Consider the following 18,335-nt stretch of genomic DNA (forward strand, 5'->3'; position numbering starts at 1 on the left):
AAGAAGGATGTAGAGCTGCTGGAACGAGTACAGAGAAGGGCAACAAGATTAGTGAATGGAACAAAGGGGTGCTCTTACGAAGAAAGGCTTAAGTTTTGCAAATTACATTGTCTGGAGACTAGGCACCAGCGAGGTGATCTGATAGAGGTGTATAAAGCCTTGAATGGTTTAAGCATGCTCAATGCTGATGGGATTCTTCCTCTAGCTCAGAAAAATCACCTGAGAGGGCATCAATTCAAATTGAGGAAAGACAGATGTAGGATAGACGTGCGGAAATTTGCCTTTAGCCAGCGGGTGGTTGGTTGGTGGAACAGACTTCCATCCCTTGTGGTGGAGGTTGATAGCCTAAATAAGTTTAAGGCTCAGCTGGACAGGCATTTTGAACGAACAGAGGGGTGAAGTGGAAGTGGTTTTTTTTTTTTTTTTTTGGCTGATGCTACATAAGCTTGCTTTCTTGCATCAAATGCCTCTGCTAATGCTAAAATGCTCATTCATTCTCGAGGTTGAAAAATATTGTAAAGCCAATGACGTTTCTTTCCAGATTTTGCTTCTATTAGATAATTCTCCTGGACAATCCTATGCATCTAGATGATTTCAATTCGAACGTGAGAGTCATATTTCTACCTCCAAACACGACTTCACTCATCCAGCCTATGGATGGGTGTTATTTCGAATTTAAAAGCATACTATTTATGCATAACATTTGCTCAGACATTGTCTGCAGTAGATGATGAGAAAAATTTTACATTAAGAGACTTTTGGAAATCTTACGATATTTACCACCCCATCTTAAGGCTTCGGCATAAATTAAAAGTTGTTTAAATGGCACATGGAAGAAAATATGCACAAGGCACGTTAAAGGCTTCAAACAATTTGAAAAAGATGAATCATATGAAGAGGTTACAGATAAGATTGTAAAGGTTGCAGAGCTACTTCAGTTGGAGGTTGATGCCAAAGATGTGCGTCTCCGTAGCCAGGTGGGAAGGAGCAGTAGTGTGTATCACATGCTTCTTGATTAGACCGGGGTTCAAGCCCATCACCACCAAATACGGAAGATGCGGAAAGGTCAGGGAATGACCACCACATATCCCGGAGCAATATGGCCTTAGTTGCTAATGCTCCTAAAAACCAAAAAAACAAAACAAAAAAGCCAAAGATGTGGAGGAGTTAATAGAAGAAGAAGAGAAGGAATTATCAAACGAAGAACTTATTGACTTGCAGGCAGCAATAGTGAAAGAAGAAAATGCTGAAGAAACTCAAGATGAACCAAATGAGGAGCCAAGATGCTTCATCACCAGAGACATGGCAATGGCATTTCGTGAAATTGCAATTTCACGATGCAATTGCATCAGCAATAGCGAGGTTTGAGAAGATGGATCCTGACAGCGAACGATTCTTAAAAGTTAACAGAGGGATGAATGATATGCTTGCTTGCTACAAAGAAATCTACGATCAAAAGAAAAAGCCACCGTCCGGTCATCTGTTAATATGTTCTTTCGTAAGATTGAGCCCTGTACTTATCAGCTGAAGACGTCGATTCTGACAACAGTGCTCTAGAGGTAAAACTTGCTGTCGTTATGCCTGTCTCCTCTCTTTTTTTGCAATTTTATAATTTTTTAAATTGCATGCTTTTGTAATTTTTCCTGCACATGAGATAAAAAGTTGAGTAAATACAATAAATAATTCTATTTACATGTTCATTGAACATTTATTTTTTGATTCAATTAATTCAGCGAGCACAGTTATGAGTGCTGCACAAGCATGGGGGAAATTCCAACTTACGTAGCATTCCTCGGAATGCAACCCGTACGTAAGTCAGGGAGTTCCTGTATTTAATTCTGAAATCAGATGTTTTTGAAGGAATTTTGCACTGTGCATTAGAATGAAACAAATTTCCAGATCCTGCTTTAATTGTTGGTTTAAAAATTTTTTTTTTTGTATTTCTGCATTTAAATTCTCTCCAGTAACTTTGTTTTAAATCAGATTTTTTATTTTTTTAATCTCCTGTATTTTTGATTTTATATCTTGGGTTAATTTACTTTAAAATACTTCATGATTTGTTCTGCAAATTCTGCTAAATATCATTAAAAAGTTAATTATAGTTAATATATTTGCAGGATAAATGCAATAAACCAGTTGATAAATATGTCGAAACTGAAACATCAATTATTGTAATTGATGCTATATTACAAAGAACAGAAGTCTATAGACATGTACTATTTAACACCAGATTTCTGGTAAGTAAGTTTAGCATATTTCAAATAATTATTTCTTGGCCAAATTCTCCATCTATTCAGTATATTTTTTTGTTTTTGAAGAAAAGATTATCTAAAAAGTTATAGAATCTTAATTAAAAATGTGGTTAGATACTTCCCTTGCACAACCACCAGTATCATTAATAAATGTTATTTCAATACCCATCCATATCTTTCTAACTTTGTGTATTTAAAAAAAAAAAAAAATCTATCTTTATTGACTTATTCCCTAATTATGAGATAAAGTGTTTACAAATAAATGGAGCATGCACTTTTTAAACATCTTCTTCAAAATATGTGTTCATTTTAACTAGTGTATCATCAGTCCCATTTTAAGGCTAAGTTATTTCTTTTTAATGTTTCTTTTTAATTTTCATAATTAAGCATTTAGACTCTTCTATGCTTATATATGTTTGATTAATTTCAGATCAGTGTTAGTTTTTTTCTGTTCTGTAATCTCATGTAGTTGATTTTTGTTACACAATGAAATTTGAATATGGGATTATTACAAAAGAATTGAACACTAAAAAAAAAATCATTGTCCAACAAGGTTTACTTTTTTTATTAAAAAAACTTAACCAGAACTGTTTCCTTGGATTTCCTATTTTGCCAAAATATTATAGGAACTCAAAAATGGGGTTCTTCAAGATGAAATCCATTGCTACAGAGACTTTAAAGTGTCAAATGAGTTAACCTATCATTTTGGTGTAGTCAAGGTAACTCATGGAGCTCACATTCAACTCTTTGATGTTAGAAAAAACTTTTTTTAGTCATCCTCTTAATCCAAAAACCAGAATTTTAATTTTGGTTTTTGTACCTCATTTAGTTTACTCAATAAATTTTGTAAAGGATTCAAGTCTTTTGCAATGCATCTGTATTCTATCTATTGCAGTTATGATTGTATAATTGACCTATAGTTTAAAGGATCTTATTCGCCCTCTCCAGGGAGATACTGTGCTACTTTAATTTTGTATAACTACAGAAAACTTTTTGACAATAAACTGATCCTTCTTTGTTTAAAAAATTATATTTGCTGTCTTTCTTAGCATTGAATAAACATCCATTCTTATAAGAATGGATGCTCTTTTACTCTTATAAGAACATCCATTCATCTCTCTCAGATGTATCTTTTCAAATGATCCAACAGGGTCTTTATTGAATCCTCAATGGCAGCATGGTGAATTCACCTTTTGTCATTAATTTGGAAATGTTTGAGATAAGATTCTGACAGAGAACAGAGAGATTCTTAAACGGCCTCTTTAGTCAAGGCTCAAATTAGCTGAACCCAGGCAGAGGAAGCAGAGTTCTAACTCCCTGTACCATTCCCATTACATGAGTTATTGTGGGTTTTTTAGCTCGCAGAACATGCAGATCAGCCTATAATCATATACATGACCCAACATAATGTGATAAAAGGCATATATGAATTGGTGCCAAGTGGTTGAAAGTAGTTGTTGTACAAAAAACCACTTTGACATTCAACCAAGTTTTCAATTGGATTCAAATCCCGGCAATTTTATGGGTACAGGATTTTATGTACCCATTTTATGGAGGATGCCACCTATATTTTGAGTGATTTTCAAACCATTGTTCTGTGTATAATGATATTGTTATCCTAGCACCAGAAAAACTCAATTAGCAACAATACTTAGGTACACATGAGTTAGGTACATTAGATACACCTCACGGATAATGAAAAGACCAATACCACATCAAAGTGTAAAACTAGGGTAGTAGAAAATGAAAAACACTTGGATATAATTTTGCAGTTAGTGTGAAGTTCTCTGAGCAGTGGACACAGACTATCAGGACCACTCAATGGGTTTTTTCAACAATATATAGGAACTTTTGCTAACAAGAATAAGGAGGTGACTATCCTATTATATAAGGCAATGGTTAGGCCACATCTTGATTACTGCATTCAGGTCTGGAGCCTTCATTTTAGGAAGAATTGTCAAGTATTCTTGTAGGTGAATGAACAATCTGTGTAAGGTCATTAGTAATTGAAAAGTCTCAGCATCTTGACCAGCTGGGTGGTTTGACTAGAAAACGGAAGGCAGTTGGAGTTGTGAACATTAAAATCACCAAGGAAAATTACCTCACTGTTAGAAAAATTGGACTGGAGAAAGTCAAGTTGCAAAGAGAGGAAGTCAAAGAGATCCAAGTGATTAGTGGAGTTGGGAGAAGGGTAGAAACAACAGATGAATTTCACACAATTAAATAGAAATATTTTAAGCCAGAGAAGATTGAAAAAGGTAGTTTCTAAATTACCAAGTCTCAACAAGGAATATCAGAACAGACATAACATATACACAAGTACCACCTTTAAGGCAAAAGGAATTGTACCGTGAATAATTTGGGTAACTGAGATGAGCTGTAGTTGGATCAACCAATAACTGAGATTCTGTAAGAAAAAGTACATGGGTTACTATTAATAATTAGTGTTATATTCTGTTAATAATTAGTAGGTTAGTACTGTTAATAATTAGTGTTATATTCACTGGACTCAGGGGAAGTCCCCACGGACTGGAGATGTGCAAATGTATCCCCAATTCACAAAGGGAGATTGAAGTGACACGTATAATTACAGACCAGTTAGTTTAACTTCTGTTCCGGGTAAAATAATGGAGTCACTGGTTAAAGATGCATTGCAGAATCATCTAGACAAGACTGCAGCAATAATTCAGACACAGCATGGGTTTGTTAAGGGAAAGTCTTGTCTGACAAATTTGATAGAATATTATGATGTGGTTACAAAGGAACTGGATGCAAAAAATAATTTTGATATCATATATTTGGATTTCAGGAAAGCTTTTGACACTGTTGTGCATGGAAGACTATTGTACAAATTGGAGCAGAATGGTATTAAATGTAAGTTGCTACAATGGATAAAAGGATGGTTGAGTGGGAGAAGACAGAGGGTGGTAATTAATGGGTGCTGCTCTTCATGGACTAATGTTATTAGTGGAGTCCCACAGGGTTCGGTGTTGGGTCCTCTGTTGTTTTGTATATTTATCAATGATATTGATGAAGGTATATCATGCTTAGTGTCGAAGTTTGCAGATGATACAAAGGTTGGCAGAGTTGTTAATGACAGTAATGGCAGTGTGCTACTGCAACAGGATCTAGATAATTTGGGCAGATGGGCTAAGAAGTGGCAACTGAAGTTTAACCTTGACAAATGCAAAGTACTGCATATGGGTGGAAGTAACCCCCAGAGAGATGTACCAACTGTGTGGTACTACACTTAAGGTGGTAGAAAATGAAAAAGACCTGGGAGTAATTGTGCAGTCAGATATGAAGTTTTCTGAGCAATGGAGACAGGCTGCCAGGGCAGGTCATGGGGTTTCATCAATGATATATAGCAATTTTGCTAGCAGGTAATTGTCCTTCTGTATAAGGCAATGGTCAGGCCACGCCTTGAGTACTGTGTACAGGTCTGGAGGCCTCATTTTAGGAAGGATGTAGATTTGCTTGAGCATGTACAGAGAACAGCAACAAGATTGGTGAGGGGAATGAAGGGATCCTCTTACCAAGAGAGGCTTAAGTTCTGCAAATCGCAGTGGCTGGAGACTAGGCACCTGCGCAGTGATCCGATTGAGGTGTATAAGGCCTTGAATGAGTTGAGCATGCTGAATTCTGATGGGATCCTTTCACTTGTTCAGATTACGAACCTAAGGGGGCATAAATTCAAATTAAGAAAAGACAGATGTAGAATAGATATGCGGAAATTTGCCTTTAGCCAGCGGGTGGTTAATTGCTGGAACAAACTTCCATCTGTCGTTGTGGAAGTTGATAGGTTAAATAAATTTAATAAGAAACTGGACAGGCATTTGGAGGGAATGGTGTGATTTTTTTTTTTTTTTTTTTGGCTGATGCTGCATAAGCTCATATACTTGCTTTCTTGCATCACCCACTACTACTACTATTCATTTCTCACATGATTTTTTTTAAGCCCTAATTATTAGTAAAGTAATAGTAATAAATTTATATTTTACAGTTTTCCTATTTTATTTTTTTTTTTAGAAAGTTTTAATCTCCCTGTAGTTTTGTTCTACAGAAATTTGTTGCGTTTATTAATTGTCAGATAATAACTGATTCCAATTGCTCACATTTAACATAACTCTGATTGCTCACATTACAAATTAGAACCAACTTGCTTGCATGACATCTATTTGACTCTTGTTTTTTTAATCAGAAAATGTTATTTTTGGCACCTTGTTTAAATTGTATATATTTTATTATGATTTACAAAATTTACTCCAACAACCATCACTTAATTTCTCGTTTTTTTTTGCACTCATTCCATTCTTCCACTGAATCTTTATTTCTGTTACTTGCTAAATTTTTCATCCTACAAAGATGCAGTAAACTATTTTTGTACAGTGGGCACAATGGGCCAATTATAGATAGACCATTGTGCAAGCTTTCTCCTCTTATTCATCCCCCACTAATCAGGGAATATTCACGTATTAGCCTTCATTACATTCTAGCAATTGCAAGAAAATATTGACAGCAATCATATGGAATATAATTGACTCAGACTAAACTAACAGGTGAAACAACTAACCTCTTGTAATCATTACTAAATTGAAACAAAAAAGCAGAAAATATTCATTGCAATTTATATATAATTAGTAGGAAAAGATACATTGGAGTTGATAATATCATTCCGAAATTCAGAGATATAACAGAAAAAAATGGTAAAGTCTCTGAAACATTATGTAAGCAACAGAAGGTTAATAAGAGTAAAATATAAAATTAACTTTACTTATCCATCTCATTGAATAAGTAACTGTGTTATACATTGCAGTTTTGGTTACTACTATGTGTAATAAAAGAAAGACTTGTTCCTTTTTTTAATACCGTTAACAAACAAACAGAAAAATTATGTATTGTATTTTCGTTAACTCTTCAAATTATTTTAGCCAGCATGGAAACTTGCAGTGATTTTTTTGCTTTGTGATGCCTATAAGAAATGGGTATACAATCGTGGTGTTATTTGGACCTCATCAACAAAGCCAGAAGAAATTATTTATCTTGAGTTAGAGTGGAATTTCTATGTCATGTGTCTCAAAGCCTTTATAGGTGAGTAATATAGTTTTTAAAAAACAATACCAGTATAAAACTTTTTTATAAGCATTTTATTTATAAGTGCTCTTCAGATAAGGTTACTTTAATTTGCTGTCATTGAAACAGTTCTAATGTATTTTAGCTCTCCAAATTCTGTATGAATAAGTTGATTTTTGTGTCTTAAAATATTAAATTGCTTATATCAGGGATGGGATAACTTTATAAATGTTGGGCCAAATAAAAATGTCTGTGTGGTACACGTGGGCCAATTTTTTTTTTAGCTTTTCTTGATTTTTAGGATTATAAAAATGTTGTATAATGAAAAAATTGTAATAAACAGTTTTATATTATTTATTATTACTTAATTTTATTAATAAGAAAAACAAAGTACAAATTCTAGATAAAATTATAAAAAGACAATTATAGTAACAAAATACAAATACAATTAAAGTAACAAAAATTGCAATATTTTATTTTTATGATATTTAATGAAAGATTTGTACTGTTTATTTTTATCAGTGAATCGATATCTGGATCAATATTTGTCGTACAATGTGCAGAGGCCCTTAAATGTCTTACGAATTTGTTGTACAAATGGCCCTCAGTCCCCAGAAGCTTTCACTCCCCCCCACTCTTTTGGCAGTGAGAGGATCAGAGTGGAAGCAGAGGGTGCTAAGAATCTCTGGGTATGACCAGGCTGCCATGCACGGAAACTGAACTTGGCCGTTTTTATAACATAAGATCACTCATCGGTGAAGACAGGATATTAGATCTGGAAAAGGAATTAGAAAATGTGAATTGGAATATCATCAGTTTGGCTGAAACAAGAAGAAGAAATTAATCACTTATAAGTTTATCAAGTGGAAATCTGCTGTACACCAATGGAAACAGTGAAAGGAGTGAAGGTGGAGTTGGGTTTCCGGTCCATAAAGATTTTAAAAACAACATTTTGGAATTCAAAAGCACATCACCAAGGGTATCAAGACTAATACTCAAGATTTCTAAGAGGTACAAGCTAAAGGTTATAATGATTTATGCACCAACATCGAGCCATGATGATGAAGAGGTTGAAGAAATGTACACCGAAATTGAGTCTTCTAGATGAGCAGAAAACCCACTACACTATTATTATGGGGAAATTCAATGCTAAGGTTGGAAAAAGACAAAACAGCGCAGAAAGGAAAACTATAAGAAATTTTGGAATTGGTGAAAGAAATGAAAGAGGTGAAAGACTTGTGGAATTTGCAGAATCTCAAGGACTGTCAGTAATGAACACTTTTTTCAAGAAAAGGGTGAACAGAAAGTGGACATGGAAGAGTCCAAATGGATTAACAACTAATGAAATTGACTTCATCCTCATTAACAGAAGATATATTGTGAATAATGTTACTGTCTTGAATAAGGTAAAGGTTGGAAGTGATACAGAATGGTAAGATGTACATTTGATATAGATGTAGGAAAGGAAAGGAAAAAACTGACTCGAGTAAATAATACAAAGGTCTTTGAGATAACAGAAGAGGAGAAAAAACAGTAAGTACTGGAACTTAAGAACAAGTTTGAGCTTCTGCAGACTGCTCAGGACCAAGATATCGACGAGGAATATTACAACTTTCTGAAAGTGATAAAGCCCAAGAAACCTATAGAGAAAAAGAAATCCAAAGAAGAAAAAATTAGTCAAGAAACACTTGTCATGATGAACCGAAGACGACAAATGAAAAGCAAGAAAAACACTGACAGCGAGAAAATTGAGTATACTGAGTTATGCAAAGCCATTAGAAAGAGACTCAGAGAGGACATAAGAAGATTTAACACAAGAAAAGTAGAACAAGCATTAAGGGAAAACAAAGGATTTAAATCAGCAGCCATGAGCAGTAATACAGAAAGACAAATGATACTGAAACTGAAGAATAGCAATGGTGTACTTATAAATATATATAAATAGCATTTATATTTATATTTATAATATAAATAATATAATAATAAATAATATAATTTATAATATAAATATAAATAGCAGAAGACTACTATAGAGAATTATACAAGGAGCGAGGGAATGATGCCAGCAGTGAGGAAGATGGATTGCAGAGTAGCAACACATACAACAAGCCCGATATTCTTCCTGATGAGGTAGAACATGCATTGAAGAAAATGAAGAATCAGAAAGCCCCGGGGGAAGATGAAGTTACTGTAGAGTTGTTAAAATTGGGAGGAAGAGACATAACACAAAACTGGCAAGGCTCTTCACAAAGTGCATTCGAAAATGTGTGACACATAAGCAGTGGAATAATGCAATCATAATTTTGCTGCATAAGAAAGGAGATAAATTGGAAATTATAGACCAGTTAGCTTGTTATCCCACATCTACAAGTTGTTCACAAGGATCATTATTAACAGATTAGAAAGAATACTTGATGAGAATCAACCGAAAGAGCAATCTGGCTTTAGGACAGGATTCTCAACTATGGATCACCTTCACGTAATATCACAGCTAATGGAGAAAGCAAATGAATACAAAACACCATTATGCCTGGCATTTGTGGATTATGAAAAGGCATTTGACTCCATACAGCATAAGGCAATGTTTCGGGCACTGGAAAGACAAGGCATAGATACCCCATATATTATGATTTTGAAGAAAATATATGAGAGTGCTACCTCCTTTATTAGACTAGACAGGGCGCCTCCGTAGCCAGGTGGGAAGGAGCAACAGTGCGTAGAACACGCTTCTTGATTAGACCGGGGTTCGAGCCCGTCACCACCAAATACGGAGGATGTGGAAAGGTCAGGGAATGACTATCGCAGAGCAATATGGCCTTAGTTGCTAATGCTCCTAAAAACCAAATAACAACAATAACAGCAGCATTAACTCAAAACATTAGACTAGACAAAGACAGTAGGAAATTTAAAATTGAGAAAGGAGTTCGACAAGCAGACAATATCTCTGAAGTTGTTTACGGCTATCCTTGAGGAAGCTTTCAGAAGATTAGACTGGTTGCAGAAAGGAGTCAATGTGAATGGAGAGTACCTAAACCATTTACGATTTGCAGATGACATTGTGGTCATAAGCCACGATCCCAAAGAATTTGATGAAAATCTTAATCAGTTATGCACAGTTAGTAAAGATTTTGGACTAAAGATGAATATGGCTAAAACAAAAGTAATGATGAACAAGTATGCCACAGAAAGGGACATATTGATTGAAGGAGCAGAAATTGAAAAGGTGGAGTCATATACTTATCTGGGACAAGTTATTAGCTGTAATAATGATAAATGGCTGGGAGTCAAGAGAAGAATAAATTTTGGATGGATAGCATTCAGGAAATATAGTCACATACTGAAGAGCAATATCCCAGTTTGTCTGAAACGTAAAATAATGAACCAATGTATACTCCCCACCATGATTTATGGAAGTGAAACTTGGGCACTCCCTAAAAGAATGGAAGAGAAGCTGAGAACTACACAGCGAAGAATGGAACGAATTATATTGGGAATCAGACTGTTAGATAAGAAGAGAAACACATGGATTAGGCAGCAAACTCAAGTAAAGGACATTCTTATCAAAACTAAAGAACTAAAATGGTCTTTGGCAGGACACATAGCTCGTAGACATGATGACAGATGGACTAAGAAAATAACAGAATCGTACCCAAGAGGAGCTAGAAGAAATCCGGGAAGACAAAGGCGGAGATGGATAGATGAAATTCATGATTTTGTAGGTAGTAAATGGATGGCCAGTGCTCAAAACAGGAGGAACTGGAAAGTTGCTGGAGAGGCTTTCATCCTGCAGTGGATTGAAAATGGCTGATGATGATGATGTGCAGAGTATTTTCTAAATTTATGTCAGAAATTCCATTAATTAAAAATATATATAATAAATGGTGGGCCGTTCATTAAATATATTTTGAAAATGACCACGAGCCGGATTATGCATGTGTGCGGGCTAGGGTTGGCCTGTGGGCCCGGAGGTTGCCCGCCCCTGGCTTATATGAACAAACCTTATGATCTCTTCGTATCATGTTGTTTTTTAAACTTTTAGTATGTAATATGGATTACTAAAATTTATTTCTATTCTTATTAATCTAGAAATAAATGCAATGAAGCTATTTACCTTACATTTTCACAGCCCTGCATATTAAACTTAAGAACACTAATTACAATTGTTTCTTGCTTAAAAGAACCACAACCATAAAAGAAATGTTTTGGATACTGAATAACTGAATATTGAGTAACTCAATATTACAAAAAAATATTTGTAGACTACATTTTACAAAAGGTTAAATAGTGTAACACAATTGCAAATGCAAGGAGATATTAGCTATCTCAGCAGTATAAAGTCCTTTTCCCTGCAAAAACTTTTGTGTCCAATATCAATGAAACAGTGAGTATTTTCAAGGATGAGAAAGAGGGGGGGGGGATGGATTTGTAACAATAAAATCAATGTACGAGGGTAGTTCAATAAAGAATTGCCGTGACCTAGCTGCAGAGGTGCTAGCCTGTTGATTATTGGCACAGGTTTTAGTTTAGTCTTTCTCTGCACAGCCATCATGTAGATTTACACATTTTTCCCATTGATAGATGAAGTTACGGATACCGTTTTTGTAGAAGTGGTGAGGTTGGTCTTTGAATCACGACTCTGTTGCAGAAATGAGTGTCTCGTTGTGAGGGAAGTGGGTCCCCCAAAGAAATGATTTGAGGGAAAGAAATAAGAAGAAGTCCGATGGTGGAAGATCGGGTGAGTAGGCTTGAAGGGGCAGTATTTCATATCCACAAATGGGCACTTGTGTTGTTGCAATTTCAGAAGTGTGAACTGGGGCATTGTCTTGAAGCATTCACACACCTTTGGACAGCATGCCACACCTACATGTTTTGATTTTCTCCTGTAATTTTGTGAGTAAGTTGGCATTATAGGTACCTGTAATTGTTCTGCCTTTCGGCAGGTAATCAGTCATTATTACACCTTTCTCATCCCAAAACACTGTCAGCAAGACCTTTCCTGCTGACGCTTGGACCCTTGCCTTCTTGGGGGGGGGAAGAACCATTATGTTGCCATTCCATGGTCTGCTTTTTACTTTCAGGGTCGAAATGGTGTATCCAACTTTCATCCTGAGTGATTAGACAAGAGAAAAATACTTCCTCATTTTTTTGGCGCAGGGCTAACAACTCTTGTGATTTCTGTTGTCGATCAGCCTTTTGGAAACCAGTCAATAATCAGGGAATCCATCTTGCATTCAATTTCCATAAATGGAGTTGGTCATGAAGGACTGTTTCAACAGAGCCCACACTAATCTTCACCTCCCAGGACAATTCACACACAGATATTCGGTGATCTTCCATGATTAACGACTCCACTTTTCTGATCGTGCTGTCATCAATGGCTGAATGGGAATGACCTGGAATGGGTTCAGATTCTACCGATGTCCAACTACACCTAAACTATCTATGCCAGTGCTTCACAATGCCGTCCTTCATCATTATATACAGCAGTCATCTCCTTGTGGATTTCTTTAGGAGATTTCCCCTTCAAGAACAGATACCGGATTACAGCTCTGGCTTCAACTTTGCCCATGATGCTATTTCATCACACATTCAGTTCTGTAAGAGAAAAACAAATTAAGATACAGAGCTGAAATTTTACACCTTTAGTACAGAGATATGTATGATGCTACAAACAAAATATCATGACTCTGCGATATGTGGAAGTAGGTGAGGGCAATTCTTTATTGAACCACCCTCGTATGTACAGTGACAGTGTGCATAATCACAATCAAGGGTCTTAATGACATATTTACCTCAGTCAAAGAAACTTTCTGTAGGTGTAATGAAGATGTGACTCCTGAAATTTCAAAACCATTACATGCTGCTAAATATTTACTATAATATTGAGGCAAATGTTTGGAAAGTAGCCCCCAGCTAATCAACAGATTTCCCAGCTGGAGTCATTGTGGTTGGTGGCTTTTTCAACAGCAGGGTGAATTGAATGGAAATTATCAGTTATATGCAGTGCATATATATGATGCTTTTTTTCAGTAATATCTGTTTCTATGAATATACAATTGTTTTTTTGATAGGTTTTCCTTTATTCATACAAAACTGAGGTAATAGTATTACAATAGTCACATTCCCTCATGGGTAACATAGTGGAATAATCACTGTCCTCCCCACGCCAAGTGAAAAAGAACAACCGAGTTTGAATCCCATCAATTACGTTAGGAATTGTTATGGGTATTTTTCACAGTGTGGCTGGATTAGTTGTCTCAAGCGAGGTAACATGTTTTTATCTCATGGAAACTTGGGTTTTTTGTACAGGAACAGAACCACAGAACACAATTTACTGACATATTATACAGTGACAGACAAAAAAATAATTGCATCACCTTAAAAAAAAAAGTAACATTTGTAGTGAAATATATAAGCTATTGTTTGATTACAGTCATATTGTTTGCCGCAAAGCAAAGCAAAGGTGTTGCATCAGATAACGCTTCTATTGCATCAGACAGTAATTGCAAGGTATTGCATCAGCCGTTTCTATAAATACGGCGTTGGAAGTGTTATTCCCTTGTTCATTAGTATCCTGTTTTGCGGAGGTGTAAGCATGGCTCCATATGTTCAATTGACACCAAGAAAAAAAAGTGTAGCTGTTGCTCTGTCCCAGGAAGGGCTTTATATGCGTGCTATTGCTGATAAAATAGACTGCCACCAGTCAACAGTATCCTGGGTGCTGAAATTAAAACGTGAAACTGGTGATGTGAAGAGAAGACCTGGTTTCGGCCATAAGAGAGTGACTACGCCTTCCCAAGATTGATATTTGAAATGGCTATGCCTTCGTAATCGGCATGCTAGTGCTCCTGATCTAACTGGACTTTGAGATGGCCTCTGGTGTTGAAACAAGTGCACGAACTATCCAAAGACGGCTTTCGGAATATGGTCTGCATGCCTATCAGCCCAAGAAGAAGCCTTTGTTGACCCAACAAATGAGGAAGAAGTGACTTGCTTAGGATAAAATGCATGTTTCATGGACAAAAGAGCAATGGGACACTGTCATCTTTTCTGACGAATAAAAATTCAACCTGCATGGTTCGGATGGGAAGCAATATGTCAGAAGATGAAAATTGGAGGCATATCATCCTGACTGCATAACACTAACTGTCAAGTTCCCCACTGGTCAGATGGTCTGGGGATGCATAACAAGCAAAGGGGTAGGGCGAATTAAGTAGTAGTAGTAGTGGCATGTGATGCATGAAAGCAAGTGTATGAGCTTATGCAGTATCAGCTAAAAAAAATTTACAAAACAATTCCCTCTAAATGTTTGTCCAGTTCCTCCTTAAATTTATTTAACCTATCAACTTCCACAACAACAGATGAAAGTTTGTTCCAGCAATTAACCACCTGCTGGTTAAACGCAAATTTCCGCACATCTATTCTACATCTGTCTTTCTTCAATTTGAATTTATGCCCCCTTAGGTTTGTAATCTGAACAAGTGGAAGAATCCCATTAGAATTCAGCATGCTCAGCCCACTCAAGGCCCTATACACCTCAATCAGATCACCCCGCAGGTGCCTAGTCTCCAGCCACTGACATTTGCAGAACTTAAGCCTCTCTTAGTAAGAGGATCTCTTCATTCTAGGGCTTACAAAACCAGGATCCTGGTAATTTTTTTCCTGTATTGAAAAACCGCTGTTGATACAAAAAATACCAGTTTTTGGGTACTAAATAAAAAAAAAAAAATAATTGTTTTTAATTTAATCACATAGAGGTTATAAAATCACCTTTATCACATCGTTATCTCTACTGACAAATGTTTGATAAATCATCGATAGGACACCATGCAACATTGCAACCACAATTCTCAGACAACTTCATGTCTGACTGTATCGTAACTTTCAAGTCCCGTTCTTCTACTACTGGCTTTAGTTCAACTCCACCAAGTGTATAAGTTATTTTGGGGTTGCTGTTCCCCAGGGGTAAGACCTTGCATTTTGCTGAATTAAAGCATAGCTGCCACTTTTCTGACCATCCCGGAAGTCTATCTAGATCACTCTGAAGAAGCTCTGCTTGGTGGCGATCATTAACTACTCTACTGACGTTTAATCTTTACATCATCTGCAAGTTTAGATCTCGCACTCTCCATCCCTTCATAGATGTCATTTGTGATAATCAAAAACAACAGTGGTCCCAATACTGATCCTTGGGGAACCTCACTTCTTACATTAACCCAATCTGAGGAATAATCATTTATAACAACCCTCTGCCTGGTGCCCTCAAGCCATCGTGCTATCCAGCTAAGGATTTTCCCTATGATTCAACTTGCTCCAACTTATAAAGTAACCACTCACGTGGGACTGAGTCAAATGCTTTACTGAAATCTAAATAAACAATGTCGAAATTATTCCCTAAATCCAGCTCACGAGCAGTGGCGCGTTATGACTTCGTGGGGCCCCAGGCAAAATTTAATTTGGAGGCCCCATGTATAGTGTTGAATTTTTCTTTGAGGGGAAATCCCACGCCTCTGGTATACTCTTACTCATGCAAAAAACTAAATAATAATAATTGTAGATATAATTTTATTAAAATTAAAAAAAAAAATTACATGTATTACATTTATAAAGAACTTTTATACTGTATATAGATTAAGTATAATCCACAAGAAAAAGTCATAAATGAACTCAGTTAGTATTTAAGTACTTTTATTGCATTAAATAATAAACTAGATTAATTAAACGAGAATAAGAATAATATATATTTAATATAACGAAACAAACTTTCTGTAAATTAAAAATAAAAACAGTTCTTAACGGAACATAACAAATTACCTAATAAAAGTCATAATTAGAATGAAAATTTTAAGATCATTATTATATGTTCACTTTCTGTGCTTTTTGAGCTGCAAAATTATCAATCAGCTCATTATAATCAACCCCACTAGTAATGTAATTTTCAATGCATAATATTGACAAATTGCATAATTTTTCTTGGCCTAAGAATTTCTAATGTAATTTTTAATTCTTTTAAGTACATTGAAAGAACGCCCTGCCAATGCGTTAGAAACAGATGTGGTTAATTAGGAAACGTAGAAACTAGCCCTTCTTGAATCGCTTTATACATTAATAAAGGAGAATTTAAATTTTAATTTTTTGCAAAATGTACAAAGTGGGTAAGTTCTTCCATAAAAATACTAACGTTGATGTCGTTTGAATACGTATTTATTAAATTTAAAATACATTCATCGTACTCATTTGGCGAAATTTCTTTTAAGTTGATATTTGTTAATATGGCAAAATAATTTAAAATATTTTGATAAGCCTCAACACGTCTTTGAATGTCTGATACCAACTGATCGCGAATAACATTCAAACAATTCACTATAAATCGTTTGCCTGCCAATTGCACATCCCCATCGCCATCCCTTTTCTCATCAAAATGTAATTTTCTTTTGCGTTTTCTCCCTTTGTCTGACTCATAATTTGTATTGTTTGTTAATGCAAAACATTCTGTGCTATAGTATCAAAAAATTCATTGTTGTTTCAAATGTCTTCTGATATATACAAAGATAACGATTTTAAAAGATTTACGGCATTATGTAAATCAAAATTTTGAAGACTAGTTGCATTCAATCTTTGTAGAATTACATTCCATATGAAAAGTACAAGTGTTGTTTCAATATCTTCAAAGTTTTCACATAGCTTTTTTGCTTCTAATTTTGTTACAGGTTTTTCATTACAATCTTCAAAAATTTTAAATAAAAGATTCTTTTATGGCCAAAAAATTCATCTTAACAGCTAAAATTGCATCTGCTCTTGAGGATCATCTTGTAGAACAAATTTCTTTTATTGTTACATTTGTAGTCGCTTTCATTAAAATATCTCATCTCTTTGTAGAAGAAGAAAAAAATACAAATAAATTTTGAATAAAATCGAAGAAATGGAGTGCTTTTGGACAAGCTTCTGCAGCAGAATTTCCCACTAAATTTAGGCTATGAGCTGCACAAGGGACATAAAATGCAGTTTTACTATGGCTCTAAATCTTCGCTTGTAATCCGTTGTATATCCCGACATGTTGGCTGCATTGTCTTAAGATTGTCCTCGACAGTTTTGGATATCTAAACCATATTCCATTAATTTTGAAGTTATATTTTCTAAGTAGCTAGCATCGTGCTTTTCAGTATGTAGGAAAGACAAGAAACGTTCCTGAATTTTATTTTCTTTATCTAAATATCGATCATATAATAAATGATAATTGATCTGTGTGACATGTCGGGAGTAGAGTCAACAATAAGTGAAAAGTATTTAGCCTGTTTGATTTCATTAATAATTGTATTTCTTATGTTAGTGGCCATTAAATGTATTACTTCGTCACACGTAGTATTAGAAAGATAATTCACCTGTCCTTTACCACAAGTTTCTAAGTGGGTTTTCAAAAACATATCAAAATTAGCTAAGTATTCTAAGCAACTCATGAAATTTCCCACATTGCTATCATGCCCTCGAAATCCCAACCCTAATGAAGCTAACAGTTTCACATACGCAACAACTCTTTTTAGAACCTCACGCCAATAATTTGTTTGGTTTTCATAAGCTTTTATCAAGTCTAAATCAATTCTTCCTACACTTTTCAAGCACTTTACCTATTTTCCTTATGTTCTCTAGACTCATCGCGCCTTTTTAAAATATCAACAATATGTTTCTGATCATTACATGCAGTAACTAATAATTTTTTTTTGATTTAACTGAAAACAATTGGCAAATAAAACAGAGTACACAGATTTTGTGGTTTCTAAAAATATTAACCACTCTTTTTTCTGTGGTACCATTAGCTCTACTTAAATAGAAATGTGATTCGTTTAATTTTCTCATAATGATTTTTCCATCACAATTAAAATTTCGATTTGAATTTTTAATGTTTCCAAAATTTTGAGATTTTTCGTGAAGGCAAAACTCAATAAAATCATTTGTGATGGGGTTTGGCCATAAAGCAACATCTTTAGTGTATGTTTTATGTTTGATATTATT

At 35.1% G+C, this 18,335-nt stretch overlaps 1 protein-coding gene across 1 annotated transcript in view; it reads left to right on the forward strand.

The window, feature by feature from the left end:
• Positions 1-18,335, forward strand: part of Arv1 (ACAT-related protein required for viability 1) — a 494,559-nt gene that overhangs the window by 426,476 nt on the left and 49,748 nt on the right. Inside the window, exons 3-4 of the mRNA XM_090376364.1 lie at positions 2,118-2,237; positions 7,184-7,343. Of these exons, the coding sequence (XP_090232490.1) occupies positions 2,118-2,237; positions 7,184-7,343 (280 nt within the window). The remainder of the gene's footprint in view (positions 1-2,117; positions 2,238-7,183; positions 7,344-18,335) is intronic.

This window comes from Mastigoproctus giganteus, chromosome 6 (genome assembly GCF_048544385.1).
Source record: "Mastigoproctus giganteus isolate SK-2022 chromosome 6, ASM4854438v1, whole genome shotgun sequence".
Taxonomy (NCBI): Eukaryota; Metazoa; Arthropoda; class Arachnida; order Uropygi; family Thelyphonidae; genus Mastigoproctus; species Mastigoproctus giganteus.